We start from the raw sequence: 22,304 nt of genomic DNA on the forward strand, positions 1-22,304 counted from the left end.
GAAATGCGGATGCGAATAAATTGTTTAAAACATATATCCGGGCAAAATTTCGAGTTTTGCGTTCAAACCAAGATAAATTTGCAGATAACGTATCCATTTGTTTACTTCAACGTGGAACCCGATGGTAACTCCTTTAATTGTCGTGATAAATATTATAATGTTTGCTATTTATCACGTATGGTTATGGGATAGTTTTGATTGTTTACCGTTTTGTCCGTAAATCACAGTTGAACAATTGGTTATTTTATGCATAAGCTCGTCGATATTAATCCATCGTTGATCCATTAATTTTTTTTAACGTAAGTTTAAATTATTTTACTTTTACTATCGTTGTGACATATTTTTTTTTTTCTTTCTCGTATCTCGATCAAACAACAAATGAATTGAATATCGATAATATCAATATTATTGCAATTAATGGTACTAACATATTTATATTTTTCTTCAATAACGTTGCGTGCTGTTATTATCACTCGATATTTAAATGGATTAAGGTCGATTTATATTAAGATTAATGAAACATAGATTTCTTTACAAACAATTAATTACTGTCAATATTACAATCATAATGATTATTCATTATGAAATGTAATATTAAATATCGGGATGATTTATGGACGCATCACACAAATGGGAATGAAATAAGCTTGCTGCGCGAAATAAGACAAAAATCGAGAACAACAAAAATTTCATTGGAGGCTTCGTTTCTGAGAAAAATACATTTGAAAGTTAATGAGAGTACACGTGCATCTGGCTCATTCCCAACTGCATACGACTAAATAATCAACAAAAGGCTGTTCCATATGCAGAAATAGAAAAAAGTAAAATATTTTTATTCGAGTCCTCGTTTTTAAATCTTCAAATTTAATTTGAAAATTTTCCTAGATGTAAGAATACTCGAGATGTATCCTGAAAATTATTCCAAAAAAACCACCAAGAAAATGTTAAAGATTCGTCGTGTGTCATCTATTGCTAGATAAATTCTCATCTTTCGTAGATAAATTATTAATCATATGAACCATGATCATCATGTTCTTTAATTAATATGATCGACAAAATTTCACGTGGAAGAGCATGGATAATTCCCTCGTCGATTTGTGATATCTCGCGTGATTCCACAATGGCAGTGAGTTAACAAAAAAAAAAAAAGAAAAAAAAGAAACACACAATACTGTTCGTCATCGAAATGAGAACGTTCTTTGCATTCGACTCGTCGATAGACGAATTTCCACGAACTTATCGGTTCCATTCGCGGATGGAATCGGTTGAAAAAGCATCGCAATTTCATTCCCAAGGCGTAGCAAGGCTGCAAACATTTTCACGTTTTTCCCCGATATAATGGACGAAACTGTAAACGCGGACGAGCTTACGGTATATTGTCGCCGCATTGTAACGTTCGCCCCGCTCTTTCATAAAAGTGGATCAGCCGAATTATTAAAATTCTCCTCTGGCTTCTCGATATTACGCTATTCCACCCTACTTTCCTTTCGAAGGAATTCGTTTATTTTCATTCCCGTTCAACTCGATTTAACACGATATAATGAATGAACCATCCTCGTGACTATTATTGATATATCGTGTTTCTTTTAATTCCAATTTATGCTCTCGGAAATATTTTCCATTAATTCGAAGAGGGAATGATCGAGTGCATCGAGTGGTCAAGTAGCAAAGTGTAAAAAAATAAAAGTTCGATGATATTTTTTTTTTGGCGGGGAAAAAAAATAATAACTAACGTTAGAAGTCAATGTATGTAAATAAAATCAGTTATCGAGAAATGGAACGCTCTCGAACAAAACAAAACAAAAAAAAAAAAATACGAAACGTATGGGGAAAAATACATTTGTACAGACAATGCCAATTGAGTTTGGCGATATAAAATAAACGTGTAAAAAATTGTAACGGTTGTTCAATTAACTCATACAACGAAAGTTATTCGAATAGTATTTACACGCGAGATAGATGGACCATTATAGAGAAACAATATATATATTTTTTAAAAATGATTAAAAGTATAGTTTAATATAATTTTATATTTATCAGAATAATATTTCACTTTATCATTTGAATTCCGATTATTTCAACCATTTTATGCAACTTTTTCGTAATTAACACTCGCAGTCACGATATTTTACATTGTTTCTACAATGTTTCATTCACGATCTTTTCTATACACGATTATTTTCATTCCAATTAACACGTCTCTTATTCACAAATAATCGTTTAATTATCTTTCTTTTTTCGCGTTTTTATTTACAATTGAATCACAATTGACGTACACATTTAAAACGATTCATTTCCACCTGTTCTTCCAATTTTTACAACTCGTCAAAATTATATAAATTTAATTTACAATTAAATTACTCTTCTCGACAGATTCCTCGAAATCTCTGTTACCAGCTCTTTCGATTCGAGTAACTAAGGGAGGGGAAGGGCTCTTAATCTCATTCCTCCCCCAAAATTCTTCAAATTCAATACCCTCTTCCTCCCTCGCCGCAAATTGTCCTATCCCTCCCCCGAAAATCAAATTTCCATCGATTACGACGACGACGACGACGGCTTCCTTCAGAGGTGTGTCCTCGACAGGGAACAAAGAGGAAGGGAGAGAATCCCTTTCGGAATTCGAAGGAGGGGGGACATAGCGGAGAGTGGCAATTTTCCGGGCACGGTGGCCGCCGTTCAGGAACTCGCGGAGTAATTGGCTCGGACTAATAAGCGCCTTCAACCAACGTCTTCCCCGCGTGCAGTCACGTGCACGTGCGTGGAAGACATGCAGACGGAGGGTTGCGGGCCAAGTTCGAACCGGAACACGTGCCGCTCTCGTTTACCTCGCAGCGGTGCTCAATCAACTCCTGCCCATGTAATTGCCAGGAATTCTTCGCGAGATGGTCCTACAATTCTCCAGTTCGAATGGAGAATCGTGAATCGTGGATTTTCTTATCATCCTTCGAAGGGTTTTATATCGGAGGATGAAAGACGAGGAACGAAAAGTTGATAAATAGGTAATTCTGTCAATGTCTGGCATTTTGTAGTTTAAGATTAGAGAAAGTGGGTGCAAGTGAATTATTGTTATTTTTTGAAGTACTTTTTTTGGATTATTGGATCGTGAAACGATGAATGGTAAATAGGTGAGGGAATATTTAATAATATTGAAAATGGCGGGAATTCTTGGAATTTTGTTGTTTTCTGTGGGAAGAAGTTTTATTGGATCGTGGGACGAAAAACAAGAGAGTGAAATTGAAGAATTGATTAAATATATTATGAGATAATTTCGCGAGTAGAGAAGGTAAATTTATTACACGTATAATAAACGGATTCTCTCGTTTATGAATCGTGGTTATTAAATCATAATTATTTTTTGTTTGCTTATTCGAATACAGGGAATCTATACGGGGAAATAACGATAGATAAATCTTCTTATCGTAAATAAGCGGTGTACGAGCTATTTAAAATCATTCATCTTGCTTGGGTCAAAAATCTATTTTCCCGGCAATTCAATAAATATATATTATCCGTAATTAATCCAAAATTGATCCGGTTTATCAATTATACGGAATTCGTTAAAACGTAATGACAAAATCCGTCTGGCGATACGGATGGTATCGGATTAAATTAAATGTAAATAAGAATGGTGGAAGGATCTCTCTTTACACCTGGCTCGCGGCCCAAAAATATTTACCACCACTCTCCACCGTCGCGTCATTCTACCTGTTCCATTCAAAATTTAATTCGAGCCAACGCCGGTCACCGAACCGTTCTTTTTCCCTTCATTTCCTGCATTTAAAAGCCAAATAACTTTTCAGCATTTTCGATTCCCATATTCCTCGACACGAATTAAAAATACCTCTTCCGGGAAATTTTATCATATTATAATATTTCTATTTTTAAAAAAACTTCGTTCCATAGGATTCCTGATAGGTAGATCGAATCTCTCATCAATCTTCTATTTATAAAAATTCTCATAACTTTTATCTCCTTCCATTCCCCACTTGCAACTGTTATTTAAAAATAACAGACGCTTGATTTACAACGTAAAATTTCATTCATAAAATAGAAAGAATTCTTAAAAAAAAAACTTTCGAAAACTAAGAGAATTCATCTCAATGGAAAATTTCAACTCGTAAACTTTCAAATATATTCTGAAAATACTACTACTATTTCCACTTCTCGACTTATTGAACATTCAAGAAGATTCAAACCCTTTATACCCAAACACTCATAAAGAATTCAAATCCAATCTCTACCTATATTTCTCGCATATATACATTTACCTCCCCATTACCATTCGCAACGAGTATCTAAATAATCGTTCGTCCAGATCCTTCGTATGTAACACGACATTACAAAACCACGATTTCACGCGATTATACTCATACCCTTATTACCGCTCTCATCGCAAAACAAAGCAAAGAAACAAACGACACAAACTACAGCATAGATACGAAAAGCATAAGCTCGAACGAAATGCAATAAGAGGCAGAATTTATTTGGCCGTCAAGTTGTGCTCGATCCGTCAAGTGGATATGTTTGTTCGCGTGGATCGAGCCGCGGGCATCTCCACGGGACGACAAACTGATGCGTTTCCAATAGCTGTTGCATAACATCGGTCCTCCGGCCGATGGGTGGTATCGAGATAACGGCGAAGAATCCGTCCACGGATCGGCGAGATTGCGGTGGAAAAAGAAGAGAAGGGGAAATTACCGACACGCCAGAGCCAAGAGAGCAGGAGGGAATCGCGTTCTTTGGAATCGCGGTAATGCTAATAACGTTGGTATCCTGGGATAATTGAACGGAGAGGGAGGAAGAGGGATCGAGAGGAATCGCGAGCATTTCCGTTTCCTCCTCTTTCGATACATTTTACTCTTTCTCTCGTTCGATGATTAACGATCGGTGTAAATGGTGGAACACGTTACATTACTGTTTCCATTATCCCCGTGTGGTTATCTTTTTATTTCTTCTTTTTATTTTCTTCTCGTTCATTGCCATAAATATGGCAGTTTCGTGGGTTATATTTTTTTTCTATTCTTAATGGGGCACGATTCCATGTGAGGCAGGAAGTTGGTCAACGATACGAATTATCTTCTACAATAGTTTCGAAGATGTTTGAACGATCGGCTACGAAGCATGAATTACTCCTTTGTATCTATATGTATATAAATGTATATGCATTTTTTATTTTTTGCACGTCTATCTTTTTATGTGTGAACTTCGTTTCTTTTCTGCGATAAGAAAATATATGATAAAATGAATAATCACTTATCATATTGATTTTCGGATATCTGTCGAGATAAATGGAAATCAAGCAAATATATCATCACACGATATTACCACGTTCTATATTTTTATAATATGAAAAATACCGTGTAATATTTCAACCTCTTACAGGAATTTTCGAAAAAAAATTTATCGAGATTATCGAGGACGGATTATTAAAAAAAAAAAAAAAACAATTTCTCATTTCCCACTAAACTAAACCTATAAAAGTTTCATCATCAAAATCGATATTTATAATTTATCTCCCTCTTATCGCATCAGAAAATGGTTGTTTCGACGAATATGCTATCTAATCTCTCGAAAAGTAAACACGCTACACGCCCGATCGTTAATCAAAATTTATCGGTAAGAGGAAAATAAACGAAAACGGCTCTTCAAAACGACCATCATCACCACCATCACAAATGTTCACATTGATATCCTATCAAAAAATGGACCACCGCTCAACACATGTTTATTCGCTTTGGGGAACGGCTTTTCACGCGGTGCTACGCCTAGATCCGAGGCTCACCCTGGGACGAAGGAGCCTCCTCCTTCCATTAAAATCCTTTCCAATAAAAGGATTTCGAGCGTGCACGACAAAACGTTTCCCGCCACGAGGATATTCCGCCTTGGCGGGAATCGATACATCGGGACCAGATACCGTAAATATTTTAAAACCGGCGGGGCGGCGCGCGTTCCAACGTCTGCGCCGCCATTTATTATTTACCCACGACGTTGCGTAATAATGGAACACGGCTGCGGACTTTACGTAAACGTGGAGAAAATTCGAAGAATCGAACGATGCAGTCGAGAATAATACATCCTCGTCCACTTTCGTACTTTTCATCCGACCCCTTCGATTATTTCTTTTCCCACGATCAGGAAAATTATTTTAATTCTCTGACGAAAGTTTCCCCTCCTCCTTCGAATTTTCTTCAGCCGAGCTCCCTGAATGAATTTGAGATGCATGGGAATTTCGAGATGTAAATATAACGTGTGTTATTTCAAGACGTTTAATTTGGAACGCGTGGAAAAGGGAACGATGGAAATTAGTCAGGTCGGTTTCTCTTCGTCATAATTGGAAGTTTTCTGAGGAAGAAGAAAAGTTATATCATCCGAGTGTACTCGTTTCGCTCGATTCAGATATACTTTTATTTTTATACACGTTTCTTTGTAAGAATTTATAAATAGTTGGGTTGATTGCGTCAGAATACGAAGGAATTTGGGAGAATGGCAGAATAATACATTCTTCGATTTAATTACCTTATAATTACCGAGGTTTTCCACGACGCAGGGTAAACTGACGTCTCTCCCCAACGGCACCGTGACGTTCGGTATCGGCTCGGCAAACATCGGTCGATCCGAGAGGGCTGCACAGACAGAAAATTGCATTAATTAAATGTCCATTTTTCGTATCGACGAGTAAGAAGAAGACGAATTTTATTTTGGACGAATCTTGCGTTACGCTTTGATATTAACCAATTTATTATTTATTATTTAGTCAACAATCAGGTTTCTTGATTATTTTAACACAATTATTGGCAAATCATTGCGCATTGCGAACGATATCGATGTTTTTTACGAGAGGATCAGTCGAGACAGTGTCGATCCAAATAGTAACGCACGACAAGGGACAAGTTTCCAAAGAAGGCGGAAAGGAAGAGGAAGAGGAAAAGGAAACAGGTCACCACGAGTGGTAGAAATCCTTTGGGAAAGTTTCAGGATTGGTCAATGGTGAAGCAAGAGGGCAGTTGGTTGATCGCTCGACTGGAAGAGGAAATCGTCGATTCCGTCTCGCATTTATCGAAAATGCATGCAGAGAGAGAAAGAGAGAGAGAAAAAAGAATCATCAATTGAAATGCCGAAATAATTATCAAATTGGCAAAATAAAAATATATTATGGAGATAGTGTTATATAATAAATAAAGGTTTCTTTAAACAAGATATTTTGAGGAGAACAATATTAATCATCTTGATAAAATTATGTACATATATATATATATATTGATTTAGCTAAAATGTTGCACATTTTATGCTAACGATAGTATCTTCTCAAAAAAAAGGAAAATAAATAAATAATTTCAATTGTGTCAAAAAAGATTTCTTCGACTTGTATGCGTTCAAGGATTTTTCAATTATTTACATAATCGCTTAGAATGCGAATCTACCTCGTTGAATAACTATTCATAACCAGTTTCCGACATATGTACATATTTGATGAGTGACTCGATATTACTAATGCGAAACGTGCGTGTGACGTCCTACATTTTGACACGTATAGCCTATTATTATTCGATTAAACAAACGAAAGACGAGAATCGAAATAGAAAAACTAAAAAAATCGATCCAACCACCGATTTATATATAACAAAATCCCTCCAAACAATCTTGCAATATTTCATCGATGAGTCATTATTCTTATTTGATCTCGAGATTATTCGATGGAATATGTATGCATGTATCTATGTATTTATGTAGGCGGTGATATAATAAATCCACGAAGGGAACTCTCTTACAAAGTCGCGCCACTCTCTTATAAACTCCGATTATGATTGATTTCGCGGCGTTTCGAGTGGCGTCGAAGAATAATGTCGTAGGATACCGTGATGATGGATCGGCCCGTGATTAATGAGAAGAATTAATCACGGTTTGCTGGTTGCTCGGGGTTATCAACGCTGATTTTATCAACCCATCTTCCAAAGTTTAGAAATTAAACGCTCTTTCTAATCCTTGTAACGATTTTCAAAAACAGTCGAATTGTTATATTTAAATGAAAGAGAGAATTTTATGATCGATAAATTAATAATATTGCAAAGTTTGTGGTGTGATTTTGTAGCTGATTGCTGATGATCTTGATCAAAATATCGCTGATTGATGAATTAATGTCAATGACAGACGATCATCCTCTCCTCGTGTTTGTACAGAATTCTCTAGTGGCATTATTTTTTATATAGAAGAAGTGTGAATACAATTGTGTGTCTCCTCATCGTAACACGAGGCAGAGATTCAGAAGGTCAAGGAGCATTGATCGAAGTTCGAATAATCTTGACAAAGAACTTTATATTTTTATTCCAGACAAGTGTGCATACAATTATTTTGCGGCTCTTCATTTATAAAACGAATTGCTTTCAACGCCTCTTTTTTTTTATCCTTCATTCATTGGACGAAGATTTCGCAGAATCGAAGAATCTTCGAGAACAAATTGTATACGCCTCTGTCATGATTCATCTCCTTCTTAGAAATCTACGGTATATATGCACACCTCGATTGCCATAATATCCGTTCATTTATTGATCTCAGGGCGTGACCAATATTTATGAAACGATATTTCAAAATAATATCTTTATCTAATTTCTCAAAATAACTTGTAGAAAATTTTTCAACTTCTCGAAATTTCAGTGTATTTAAATATTTAAATATTTATCGATAAACGTGTCGCGATATTTCTCGAATATTTGATACACGGAAGAGAATCTTAAACGAATAATCCTTAAAAGGGGGGATCAGAGAAGTTCCTTTCATAAATCACGACATCGAACGCACGTGATCCTCCGTTTCCGTTCATCCAGGGTTGCGGTGTCGTTCAACCACGATTGCCAAGGCGCCACAAGTTTTACGATTGAGTGATATAAGGAGCGAAGTTATACTCCGCTAAGTCACTCCATTTCCCCGAGAAAAGCTTCTTAATCGACCGTCCCCATCCCACCACCATTGCGTATAACTTTCAATTTTATCGAGGATTTGTCGATAAAAATCTAACCGACGTTCATCGATAGACAATAAAACGATCAATTTTCGAAACTCGCTTCTTCGAAAACAAACTTGAAAAATGAAAATTCAATGCTTGTTTTCTCCCAATATGTTGCAAATATTCTAAAACAAGACAGAACGAGTTTTAACTATTTTATACTTAATATATCTCTTAAACTTAACGACTTAAATAAAAGTTACGTTTAAATTATTAAAAGTTTAAGACAATTTGATAACTTGCGTTATTCCTTTTCAAAAATTATATCGTCTCGTAATAATTTATCGATAAAAAATTTTTTTTTTTAATTTTACGATATTATTTATTTGCGTTCAAGCATTCAAAAATATTTCGCGAAATATTAATATAATTTTCTTCAACCAAACGTTCAATTTTTTTACATATAATAACTTCTTTATTTACAATATCGATATTCAGGTCAAAGCAAAAAGAAAAAAGTATATCTCGCTTTCCGTTTTTTACTATACAACGACATAAACATAAAAAGAAAACGGCAAACGATATCTAAAATTGATAACTCTTCCACGCCTTATTAGAACAATGAATGCCTTCTTCGGAACTAGCATAGATATTACACAGCGCGCACATTGCATTTGACCAGTCGGCTTACAACTGCTGGCACAGTCGGTAGTCACGCGATTCTCTTGTCTTTTCTCTCCGCGTCGGTATTCGTCTCGCGAACGAAGTTCGTCATTTGTCACGTCTTGGTTTACTGAAAGAAAAAAAAAATCGATCGAGTTGAGAAAAAAAAATGTAAAAACGGAATCGAAAATTCCGATCTCAACAAATCTCCGATCGTATCTCAACAAAAATTCGACGAGAAATAAGGGAAGAATACAAGTGATAGTGTTGGATGATCAGGGATGACGGAGGCGAGGGAGGAGCAGCTTCTACGCGGATGGATACGCGGAAGTGAGATTTTCGGTGCGAAGTAAACTCTGCGAAGAAGGAGAGAACAAATTCCTCGATCACGAGACACGCGCGTGTGCCCCACATTTCCTATCCTGTGCGTTTGGGCGCGGCGCTGGTGCGATGGTGAACCATCAATCACGAGTTTTATCGGCCTTTCCATCCTCGAGCTTTCACCGGAAACGGAGCCATCCTTTTTTTGCATTCGATACAATCGCGGCGGCGTCTTGATGGACTAAAATCCTGCACGGATCGGCGAATGTTCGAGCGCTGCGAACACCCTCCGGGAGTTTTCTGGGATAATATAAACGCGCGAAATTCGAAATTTTCGCCACGTTTAAAACAAACGGACGAAAGAAAGTTACTCTTTCGAAACGAGTAACTTTTAATCGAACGAAACCTGATATGTAATCTCGTATCCCCCGTTTCTTTCCCTCTTTGCGTGTCATTTCTTCCTTCTTTTTCTCCCTTTTTTCTTTTTTTTTTCACTCTGTTGCGCGGCGTCAAAGCGGAACACGCGAAAGGAAAAGAGAGAACGGTGGGCACAATAGAGAGACAGGTTGTCGTTTTGCTCGTTTCCTTTATCGTTTAGTAGCCACTGGGTAATTGTGTTTTTTATCTATCTGTCAGTTGCATATCTACTGGAAGCAGGAAATTTAATGAAGGATAAAGAGAGAGAGAGAGAGAGAAAGGAGAAAGATAAATAAATAAAATGTATAGCAAGGTTTCTTCAAATCGCGCGAACGAATGCGGGGAGGGGATTTCGTTTTTATCCGTAAATTGGCCGACTCGGAGAGAAATCGATGCCCGCCCGGTTTGCTGAATCATTGATCGCCAGTAACTATAACGTTCGAATAATTTATGCCGTCGATGGTTTTTGGAATCGTGAAATATTTAGAGTCTCATGATCGTTGCGGTGTAACGAAATAACCCGACCCATTTGGTAAACCGCTGTTACAAAACGTATTCCATATTTCCACGCCGGTGATCATCGACTTGCGACGATTGTTCCAACGATATTCCAACGCCGTGAGAATCTTTCACGCCTCTCCTCTCCCCCTTGAAAATCATTTCCTCCCGTTGCGCCTCCCGATCAATCCCATCCATCCTATTCACTGTCAAGAACAATTTATCTCGTTACCTCGTTGACGGACGGGTCAAATTTCAAGTGGCCGATAATTAAGATGACCAGGAATCGTGAAGAAGGGTGTTTCGTGATCGAAATAAATCGGTGAGAGAGGAAAGCCATTCTCCTTTGATGAAAAAATTCCCTCGACGAGGAAATCTAAAACAACGAAAGGAGGATGAGATTATGGATACTGGAAAGGAACAATTTGATCGTCCTAGCGATCTTCACGTTCGCCCTCTACGTCTACTTCAACTGTACCCTCGACGATATAATACATTTCAAACGGATGATCGCGGGGGACGATCGAGTCACAAACACGACCAAGAAGATCCTGTTCTGGAACACGATGTTCGACGACGAGAATTTTTACATGGGGAAAGGGGATATATTCGTCGATTGCCCCGTCAACGATTGTTACGCGACCCACGAAAGGGGTTACGCGAATCTCACGGAATTTGACGCGGTCCTGTTCCACGGGAACGAGCTGAAACTCGCCGATCTGCCTTTGCGAAGGAGCCCCCGCCAGTGGTACGTTTTCGTGAATCTCGAAAGCCCGGCCAATAGGCCCCTCTCCGACCATTTTTACGAGGATTTCTTTAACGCCACGATGACGTACAGATTGGACAGCGATATTGTATGGACTTATGGGATCGTGAAGGACGTCCACAATGGGCAAACTGTGGCTCCCGACAGAGACGCACGTTGGGAAGCGTTCTACAATCGAGCAGCAGGTAATGTAGGCCAACGTAAAATTGATTCTTGAAAAATATTGGAATTTTCGGGATACGGGAAATATTTGGAAAAATATTAGGTAACCGAGTAAATTTTCTTCTTCTATTTGTGATAGGAAAATATTCGACAAGATGAGTGGAATATTTGTGAGAAATTGAAATTGCTCTCCGATGAGAATGAAAATACAAACAGACAAAAATCTATTAAAAATAAGAGGTTCGTGCGAATAAGGCCTGACCTTGTTTTTTTGTAATGCAGTGTCGCAATAATCCACGCGCGCGAAGATATACGTAGAACGTAATTAGATATTGACTCGCCGCTCCTCCTTTTTCCTTTCCTCGTTCCAACGCAGTTAGAGAATCCATAACCTCGGACACCCTGTATATGTAACTTAACTCATTTAAATCGTCTCTGAAATCTAAAACGAATTCGAAGAAGAAGAAGAAGAATTTTTAAAAATTGCGACCATTCTTTTTTCAAGACTTTTTTCAAACGTATTTTTTCTTCCGGAAAAAAAAAAGAAAAGAAAAAAGATTCAGAATTATTCCCGATACAAACTCTTTTAATTTTCTTGCATCTTTTTTTTTCTCAAGAAGAAGAAAACTTTCTTGATTACCTAATATACCTTGGCCATTGATCACTCGAGAAAAGTTTGCCTTCTCTACAGCAAGTACCTGTTTCGCAAGAATGGTACACACATACATACATACATACGTACGTACGTACGTACATTCGCTCTACCCACTCGTTTTTCCGCGTGGAGGACGCATCATCTTGTCCCACGTGCTTCATAATCGTCGCGGTTCGTAATTAATGTCGGTTCCCCTGCTGCTTTTGCCCGCTACGACAAAGAACGCGACTATTTGCTGGCGTAACACGAGGCACCGCTGGCTGTTCTTTCCCCCTGCGCTCGTTCCAAACGAAACGGCGAAAAAAATTCGCTATGACGACTTCCTTCCCGTGCAACTGGAAAAACAGACGGGAAAATCATTGTCTCGCGAACGTAGAGGATGTTGCAGCAAGAGGGAGGGAGGCAGACAGGGCAGGAACCTTTAGAGATATTAAATTAGTTATAAAATTATCGTATCCCGATGTGAGGAGAAAAAATAAATAAATAAACGATAATTGGGAGGTTTTAGTGAAAATGAAGAAAAAAAAGTAAGAGAGTAGACAGCAAATTTTTTTTTAAATACATATTTTTCTTTACGTTTGATTTTATTTGTACTCGATAATTGAATATTATAAACAAGTTTATTTTGAATAAAATAAGTAAATCGTGTGTATCCGGTTGCGATATAAAAAATATCGAATCGGGAAAAAACTGGGAAAATATTGAAATTGAAACTAGTTTGGATATAAAAAGTGTAAAGTCCAAATATATATGATGCTGAAATAATATATGTATTGCATGACGTTCCGTAGAATGATTTTTATTCGTTCGCCTTTTTTTTTTTTCAATTTGTTAAAAAATCGTTGGAAAAAATATTTCTACATAATATTATAATAGAATTTTTGTGTAAATTAATATTTTTTAGAATATTATTATAGTTTGGAATATATATATATATATATATTTGAATTGTACGACACATTTTTTTTTTTATTATATTATATACGCGTTGAATATTTGGACTCGTTTTAATAAAAATTCATAGATCCAGTGATAAAACTGATTTTCAATTCTTGGCAAATCATTACGTACAAACATATAACATTTTACAAATATTTTCCCATATTTGATACGTATATCTCTGTTCCACCACATTATAAAAATTCATGATCGAGATAACGCAAAGACGAGTTAACAGCAAATTTTATAAATGTGCACTAATAGCGAAATGACGTGTTACGAAGATAGAACGATAAGTATAACAATTTTCTATTTCCTTTTTTCAATACGAAAGATATCGTAAGTAAAAAAAAAAAAAAAAAAAAATTGTGTCACGAAGACCCAACACGCAGCAAATTAAAATCTCTTTGAGAAATAGTAATAATATGCGTCAAACTCAAGATTATTTTTAGATATTGCATAACGATGATTCACTTTGATACATCTTGTATACATCTTGCACCTTGTGCAAATGAGTTTTTGAGAATATTAAACGTAATATTCTCGTAGTTTCTCGTAGTCTTTTGTAATTACGTATTTTTTGATTCAACTTTATCCGACTTTCCTCTTTTCTAGAGTCAAACATCACGTTTAAGTCGCCATTTTAAAACAGAGAAAATATCTAAAACGATCGTAACCGAGTAAATGAAAGCAATTTCAGTGGAAATACTGGTGGAGTGAGAAAAATTTTTCAGTTTATACGTTTCCAAGAAAATTACTTCGATAAAATATAAATATTTTAGAGAAGAAAAATATTTTTGTAAAATCAGTTTCATTACTTTTCAGACGCATCATATCGTATTTTAATTAATTCAATTTTTCGCAAATTTTTCTGTCTTCGATTTACTTTTTTTTTTTTAATAATAAACGACACAACGTATTAAATATAACATTTATCGATTTATCGTAGCGTTAATAATTCAAAAACTGTCCGAAATAAATTCCACTTTTTTTTTTTTTGCTGCAAAATCTTCAATTCTCGAGATTAATAAGATCAAGAATAATCAGTTCAGAATAATAATTCATTAATTACTTTTTTGTTTTTCCTGTTTTTCCACAGGATGATTAAAGAAAAATAAAAAAATTATCGTGTAATCAGCGAAAATTAAATTGCAAATATTGTTGTTGATTACCTTTTATCGGCATCGATATTACGTGTATTATTACGTGTATTGCTGCGGGAACGTTCCTGCCGAGGAGAACGGACGAGTGTGTCACGCTGAGAAAAGAAAAAAAAAAAAAAGAAAAAAAAACTAGAAAAGTAGTCGCGCGGGAAGTCTGGGAAGAATAAATTCGCGACAATTATTTTGCGCAATCGCGTTACGTAAACGCGCCAACCTTCCCTGAACCACTCGTGTTAATTAAAGTGCCTACGATGACTTTATTAACCGTTGCAAATTACCTGTCCTCCGCGTCTGTTTATTTGTCCAACTACTGTCCTTTCCATCCGCCCGGGTTACGTTTCCAACTTAAGCGAATAAAGATCGATTTATATTTCATTAGATACCGCGGCCAAGGCGATTCACACACCCTCTCGTTCCACCAATGTCCATTAATGGGGTGACGAGCACGTGTCACGCACGTGTAAATATTATTACTCGCGTCCAATACGAATGTAAATCGATCTTAAGATGTTTATCCACGTGATTATTGAAGATTATTGATATAGAAGTACCGTGAGAATTTTCATCGAAAATGTAAACATAATGAAGCCGGTATTAACAAAAACATGTGTTATTAAATCGTTTTATTTAAAATATCTTTAAATAATTAAATCGTGTCATAGATAACAACGATTCGTCTGCACAGGTAACCAATCGCACGGCAGCGAGGATGCATCTTCATCGAAGATGTTTCGTAGGAAGGTGAGGCCGATAATCTGGTTCGTGAGCAACTGTCAGGCAAAAAGCGGTCGGCAGGAGTACGTGGACGAGCTGTCGAGGCACATACCGATCGACGTTTACGGGAAATGCGGGACCATGTATTGTCCACCTAGCGTGGACTGCTTCAAGCAGGTCGTCGAACCCCACTATTTTTTCTACCTCTCGTTCGAGAATTCGTTCTGCGACGATTACGTAACCGAGAAGCTGTACAATGCCCTCAGGTAAAACAATGGACGATCTCGATTGATGGAATCGTTACTGGAATCGTGGCACGCAGCCGCCTCGCTGATCGATTTCGAATCGGCTGACGAATTCGTGCGCGTGCATGTGCCGCGATTAATTGTCTCTCGTTCTATCCCTTTTCCAACTCTTTCTTTCTTTATTCGCTATATCGTATATGCTCGGTACGATTGGATTAGAGAAAAAAGGATAAGATTTCGATAAGGTTTCGTTTGTTTAACTTTGGAATACGTGTCAATGTTTACATGAGGGGAGAAAAAGGAAAATTTATTAATTAAAGAGTGCTTTGCTTTCCTTTTATTTTGCAGGTACAACGTGATCCCAATCGTGTACGGTGGCGCCAATTACAGTCTCTTTGCCCCACCACGATCTTACATAGACGCGTTCGACTTCGACTCTCCCAAAGATTTGGCCGAATACTTGAAGAGATTGATCAAAGATCCCCGGGAGTATAATAAATATTTCGCTTGGAAGAGGTATTATAAAATCGATGGAGGTATTCAACGCGCCGCTTGCAATCTTTGCGAGTTTCTCCACAAGAGGAAAGAGCCGCGAATGTACAATTCATTGTCTAATTGGTACAGTCAGCAGAAATGTCCTCTCCAAGAATTTCTACGTTATCACAGTTATCTCACAGGTTCCGTTTTAAAAGACTGACTTTACTGATAGATACTATTTTTATTAAGTTGAATATATATATATATATATTTTTTATTTTTAAAAAATATCATAATCGTTGCATCATCATTCAAATGGATTGAAATGAAAATCATGGAAAATCTATGATTTCATTCCCTCGTTTTATTTAAATATTTATAATTTTATCAAAACGATCGTGAACTTGACCACATTTTTTATATTTACCATATTTTTCGTATTTATTGTACAATGTAATGAAACGGTGTATATTGTGTGTAAATGCAGAGATATCGACGAGACTTTTTTTATCGTTTGAAAAACTCGGTAAGTGGAACATTGACTTTCGATGAACTGAAATAGAATTTCGAGCGATAAATGAAACGCGAATTTCATCTTGTTCCATGAATTTGCTAATTGTAAATAAAGTTAAACGAATCATCTTTAAACGAGGATACGTATATTCGTTAAAAAAATTATTCATTAAATTTGTTTTTCGTTAAAAATATCAATTTCTGATAAAAAAAAAAAAAAAAAAGAAAAGAAAACTTATATGATTATAATTTGTGATTAAAGTATTTCAGAAAATCAAAGCGAAGTTTCGTCATTACACCTTCTATAAAATATTCATTCAGTTGAATCGCAACGTTGAATGCACCGAAAACCAATGATTTTCATAATTTATTCCGTCACACCGGTTTGCTTTCGAGCATTGAAATGTCAATTAAACCCGAACGTATCTCGAAAGTATTTGCAGTTTCAAACTCGTTTAAAAAAAACTTTCAACGATCCAGCGTTGAAAAAAATTTCTACCGACTAAATTAATCTGTAATTTATTATGGGCGGTATATAAATATTCCGATAATTGGTTACGTAGATATCTTAAAAATTAAAATCGATGCTCGTTCAAAGTTATAAAACGTTATTATGTTATTAAAGTTTTGTTTTTTATATACGTGTTATAACATTCTTCCTGCGCGTCATGAAAACACGATAATTCCGTCATGACTCAGATCTTTGAAATTCGAAGTATAATAAAAAAATATCGATTTATTCTCCTTTTTTATTCGAATAGATATGAAAAAGGAAGAATGGATTTATTTCTATCGAGGCAAATTAAAAAAAAAATTGCTCGTGAAATAATCACTTCGACTTGAAAGAAAAAAACACGATAAACATAATAATAATGATGAATTGAATCGTTAAAAAAATCTTTGTTTTAATATTTGACGAATTTCAAATATCACAGGAAGTCGCACAGTGACAATTTCTTTGCGTAATTGCGTATAATTTCTCGATTGTTCCGATTTAATTTAATTTTTCAATATCGGGATCATTCGTTGTAAAATTTCAAAAGCTTATTTTTTAACAATTTTAATTGAACCAAAATGTATTTAATGAATAAAATATAAACTTTTTTTCTGAATTTTTTGCATATAATTCATCGAATGCTTAATAATAAGCGAACGATAAGAAATTGACGAAAATATATTTACATTTTATTATTTTTCTATTCGTTCAAAACCATTCTATGATCTCATCGTCGTTAAAACCGGCCAATTATTTCTGTTTAATCGTCCTACAATTTATTTACGATTATTTACGATTGCGTGACACATTCTTCAAGGTTACCAAGTTTTATTCACCTATTTTTAGGTCAGAATGATTAGAACGACTGTATATTATTACACGCTCGTGTAAATAACTATTGCGATAAAAATCCCATTCGAGGAATTAAACACTTCTTCTTTCATTGATCGCTTTAAAAATTCTTCTTGTTAATATTTGCATACACAATAATTTCATTGATTTAATTCGATTCTTTCAATAACCGTGCGTTCAATTAAACTTTTTTATACTCCTTCGTAGAATTTATCGAGTGATAACATTAAAAAATTTGCAAGTTCACGAATGATTAGATCATAACACACACACATACAAAATAAATGATTTGATGCTCGTATCAGAACTGTACAGAATTCGAGTTTGCTTTTACAAACCTTTTAGATTTTTCGAAACAGTTATATTAAAGGAATGAGCCCGTAAAATTTTTACCTGTAATTGGTATTAAAAATTTAAATTAGCAAATATAGATACGAAAAATCAATCGAGAACATTACCAACAATCAATTACAAATTTTAATCTTGTTAAACCGAGAATAAATCGAATTAGTTATGTCAAATTTTAATTATAGTATTATTTCATCAACAAAGCTATACACGTACATATGCGTGATTAAATTAAATCCAGAAGGAGACGAAATGAATTTTCAGGACAATACAATTTACGATAGCGATTTACGGAAACCGTTCTTGCGGATCCAAATATCGGGACGGACGGAAACAAGAAGAAGATTCGTCGGGGCGAAAAGAAACGTGGACGAGACACCTTCGTGTTGCTCGGTTTAATTGAACTTCGTGCCATTTCCTTCGAAAGTTTCGAGTCGTCAAAGATGGCGCGTGTTACACGGCCACGTAAACAACGTCATCGGCGATCGAGAGAGACGTTTCGTATCCGGGAAGAACATTCTTCCACGATTTCTTGAGCGATAGAACTGGTCTGAGGAAATTCCTTCCTCTTGGGTGAACGGTCTGAAAAGGCTCGCAATCGCGTTGGAACCGTTAAACAAGTTCGTAAGATGCCCCGACAAAATTGTTCGAATCGCGTTGAAATTGTCCAAACTCGCGATTCTTCCAAGCAAACGAGCTATGATCTGCCAGAACGATCACGAAATTTTAAATACGGCATTAAAAATATTGCTCTTTGCTGCATTCGTTGGAAAAAGTGTTCCATCTTTTCCATGTACATTTTTCTATCGTAAATTAATTTCAATCCGATAAGACGTTTCGTAACATCAACGGTATTTTGAATTTCAAGTAAATACGTAATAACCGATGAGCATTCATGGAAAAAAATAGCGGTTTGATAATTATTTAAATGGAGGTTTTCACGAGTGTCGCGCAAATTTTATGAGGCATGAAAAAAAAAAAGAAAAAAATTCAGCGAAAATTATAATTCCTCGTCAAGTATTCGATCGATCTTTCTGATCGATCATTAATATCATGCTCTATTATCTTTCAAAATAATCGAGATCACCATGTCTTTAGACAATTTTCGGGAATAGAAAGAAAATATGTGAAATATGTGATATATGGATCTGGATGCCGTATTTTTTCGCAGGATGGAACTAGATGCTTTGGATCAATAAATCGGTGGAATATTTTTTGCAAAATTTTTTTGAAAATCCGTACAATAGATGGTTAATCATTTTTACAAAAGTGGTATTCCGGGATGACGTACAAGTTTTCACAGCGACATCGCGTGGATAGATAGGAATGAAATGATTAGAGAATAATAAAATGATTAACGAAATTATAGTTCTTTTCTAACATTTTTTTTCCTTCGTTAAATAAAGTTCTTCGTGATATAATAAGTGATTGAATAATTATGTTTGAATAATTTTAATAATATCATTAATTATCGTGACGTTAAAAAAGTTTTATAGTACACATTGATATGCTAATTGATTATTCAACAAGTTTCTACTCGTTCACTCGTTATATTCATCGATATGTACATCGTTATTATCACCGTGGTTCTCAATCTACAAGCTTATCGTCAAACTGATCGTAAAATAATCTTTGCAAGATCGATGCAATTATTTTATATGATTATTTATGTAGAAAATTTTACAATGAAAATTATGGATTTATCAATATGTCTTTGTGGAAGCATAACAAATTATGGGCTTTGAATCGATCCTTCAAAGATGGTCCATGAATATATTAATTCCTAGTATAAAATATTTTATATTTATCACGATACATATTTTCGATTAATATTTCATTTAGTATTCGTATTAATTCTCATTTAATCTTCCATATATGTATAATTCACTTTTAATTTGTTCTAAAGAATAATATTATTATTGCACCGATATTAATTCTTATTCCACAAACATATTCATATCTGGAATTTCTAAAAAGATGACATTTTTCATTTTATATATTTCCAACGATACATTCAAACATATTCAAACACGTTGTTGCATAAATTTTTCAATTCCAATCTCGATATTAAAATACCTAAAAATAATACGTGAATTTTTCACGAAAATTTCTTTAAAGATTTCCTACAAAAAAAAAATATATTAGACACAAATTACTCTCGTTTACGATTTCATATAAAAGCATTCACAAAAACAACTTAAACAAATGTATTTTTAAGAGGCATTGCAGAGCTATTGCAAAAGATTTTGAAAAATATTCTCTCGATTTCTTGATTCCAAACGATGCCCAAAATTTGTCGCAATCTCTCACAACAATCTCTCGAATCAATTACTTGAAAGAATTCTTGGAGCTCGAATTCTCGAAACTCATCTCACGTCGAGATGTATCTGCGAATAATTAACAGGAAACCCGGATCTGAATTTGTTTTTGCAAATGGCGGCGGGGAGAAGAGCGCGTTACTCGAATGTGAACAAGGCTAATAGCAAGAAGAATGCGAGTGTATGATTTGCGGGTAAACGTGAGGCGAAGAATAGCTGGAATACTACGCTAAACTGTCCAGAGACGTGTACGTCGACATTTGCGGTGAGTGCGGTAATTATAACTGTTCTTGCGGCAACCGGTGCTTCCCTTGCGAGATTGTAAAGCACGTTAGTTACTTTTTCTATTTTCTGCCTCGAGGATGCTCTACGTGGACGAACGCGAGTTACCAACACGGCGAAACAACGTCGTACTTTTATTTTTCTGTATCAAAACATTCGATCTTCCTTCCTGTCGATCGGAATTATATATATTTTCATACCGTTCTTGCGTACAATTGTATGCTAATACAATTTACGTTATAACGTATTGCGTAAACGATTGCCTTCAACGACTTCAACGTGACCAGATATTTGATTAAACGTTGTTTAAAATTTATCGATGATACGACATTGTTGTACGTGTGGATTAAAACAGAAAAAAAAAAAAAGAATAGCAGTTGTGCGCTAATAAAATTTACTTAGAGATATCTGAGATAATTATTATGGATTAGCGCGATCGACAGTTTATTATTATGTGACTTAAAATTAAAAACTCTCACTTCTTTTTATTATTTTTTTCCATTGCCTATATAAAAGGTTTAAAAAAAAAAAAATCTGATGATCTTTCGGACTCGCGATAAAACATTTTTACTTCTTTCAATTTTATTATTGGGATCCGATTATCGTACGAGGGCGATATAATACCAGATATAAATACACATTTTAAATATTTTCCTGATTAATTGAAATCACGTCATTTAATAAATACGAACATTTTTTTTTTTTTAAAAAAAGTAAAAGAGTAAAAATAGTCTCTCCTCGCGATTATATTTTTGACAATTATCTTCATTGCCAAAGTATAAAATCAGAGAATAAAATGGAATAAATAACCCCGTACGAAAATAACCGTTGCCGATAAATTATTCCCAACAAGTTATTCCTTATTTCAATTTCAATTGAAATTTACCCAAGTTTGGAAAGAACATCGACAGGTTTGATGCGAGATATATATACAGGATGATGTTTTTCATAGCCCGTCGTCGTCCATTCAATACCATCAAGAATGAAAATTTCGAATATCGAATATTCCAATATTCGAACGATATACAGAAGGGATGATGCTCGTAAAAGTTTGCTTGTAAAACTTTTATCCCGCGTGAAACAATCGGGATCCAACGTCGAATGATCAAAAGTGACAGGCGTTATTACCGGTTAATCATTACTTCGAGCGGTCCGTGACGAAAAAAGAGAAGGGAAAAAAAAAGGAAAGGAAAGAAAAGAAAAAAAAAACGCGCCTTTTGTCGCGCGATATTGTTTCCAAAGTTAATCCACGCGAGATAACAACTTTCATTCGACGCCGATTGAAAACCGCAAAGCAGCTGTTACCTTGGATTCGTTTGGAGCGAAGCGAGGAGCGAGCGCCTCTATTCAAAGGGATCGTTCGACGCGAGTGTTTCCAACGTTGGGGGAGGAGGAGGAGGAGGAGGGAAAGTGGGGAGGCGAACAATGGGGCGCATTAATATCGGGGAATAATCGAAAAATTACATGGGGCGTAAACGCGTGTCCTCCACACGAAACGAATTGACGTAACAAGCTTTCGTTCTTTCTTGCTTGC

General features: G+C 35.5%; 2 protein-coding genes across 4 annotated transcripts in view; one reads left to right on the forward strand and one right to left on the reverse strand.

Annotated features, from left to right (window-relative positions):
• The window catches only part of LOC410662 (lachesin), a 273,388-nt gene that overhangs the window by 92,513 nt on the left and 158,571 nt on the right, over positions 1-22,304 (reverse strand). For all 3 annotated transcript variants that reach the window (XM_026446143.1, XM_026446141.1, XM_026446142.1), the window contains one exon: positions 6,517-6,623. In XM_026446143.1, the coding sequence (XP_026301928.1) occupies positions 6,517-6,623 (107 nt within the window). The remainder of the gene's footprint in view (positions 1-6,516; positions 6,624-22,304) is intronic.
• Positions 10,287-16,835, forward strand: LOC102654353 (alpha-(1,3)-fucosyltransferase C). The gene is made up of 3 exons (XM_006571319.3): positions 10,287-11,791; positions 15,211-15,505; positions 15,833-16,835. Exons 1-3 carry the CDS (start codon positions 11,236-11,238, stop codon positions 16,179-16,181), a joined length of 1,200 nt encoding a protein of 399 aa, XP_006571382.1. The 5' UTR covers positions 10,287-11,235; the 3' UTR covers positions 16,182-16,835.

Source organism: Apis mellifera, linkage group LG1 (genome assembly GCF_003254395.2).
Source record: "Apis mellifera strain DH4 linkage group LG1, Amel_HAv3.1, whole genome shotgun sequence".
NCBI lineage: Eukaryota > Metazoa > Arthropoda > Insecta > Hymenoptera > Apidae > Apis > Apis mellifera.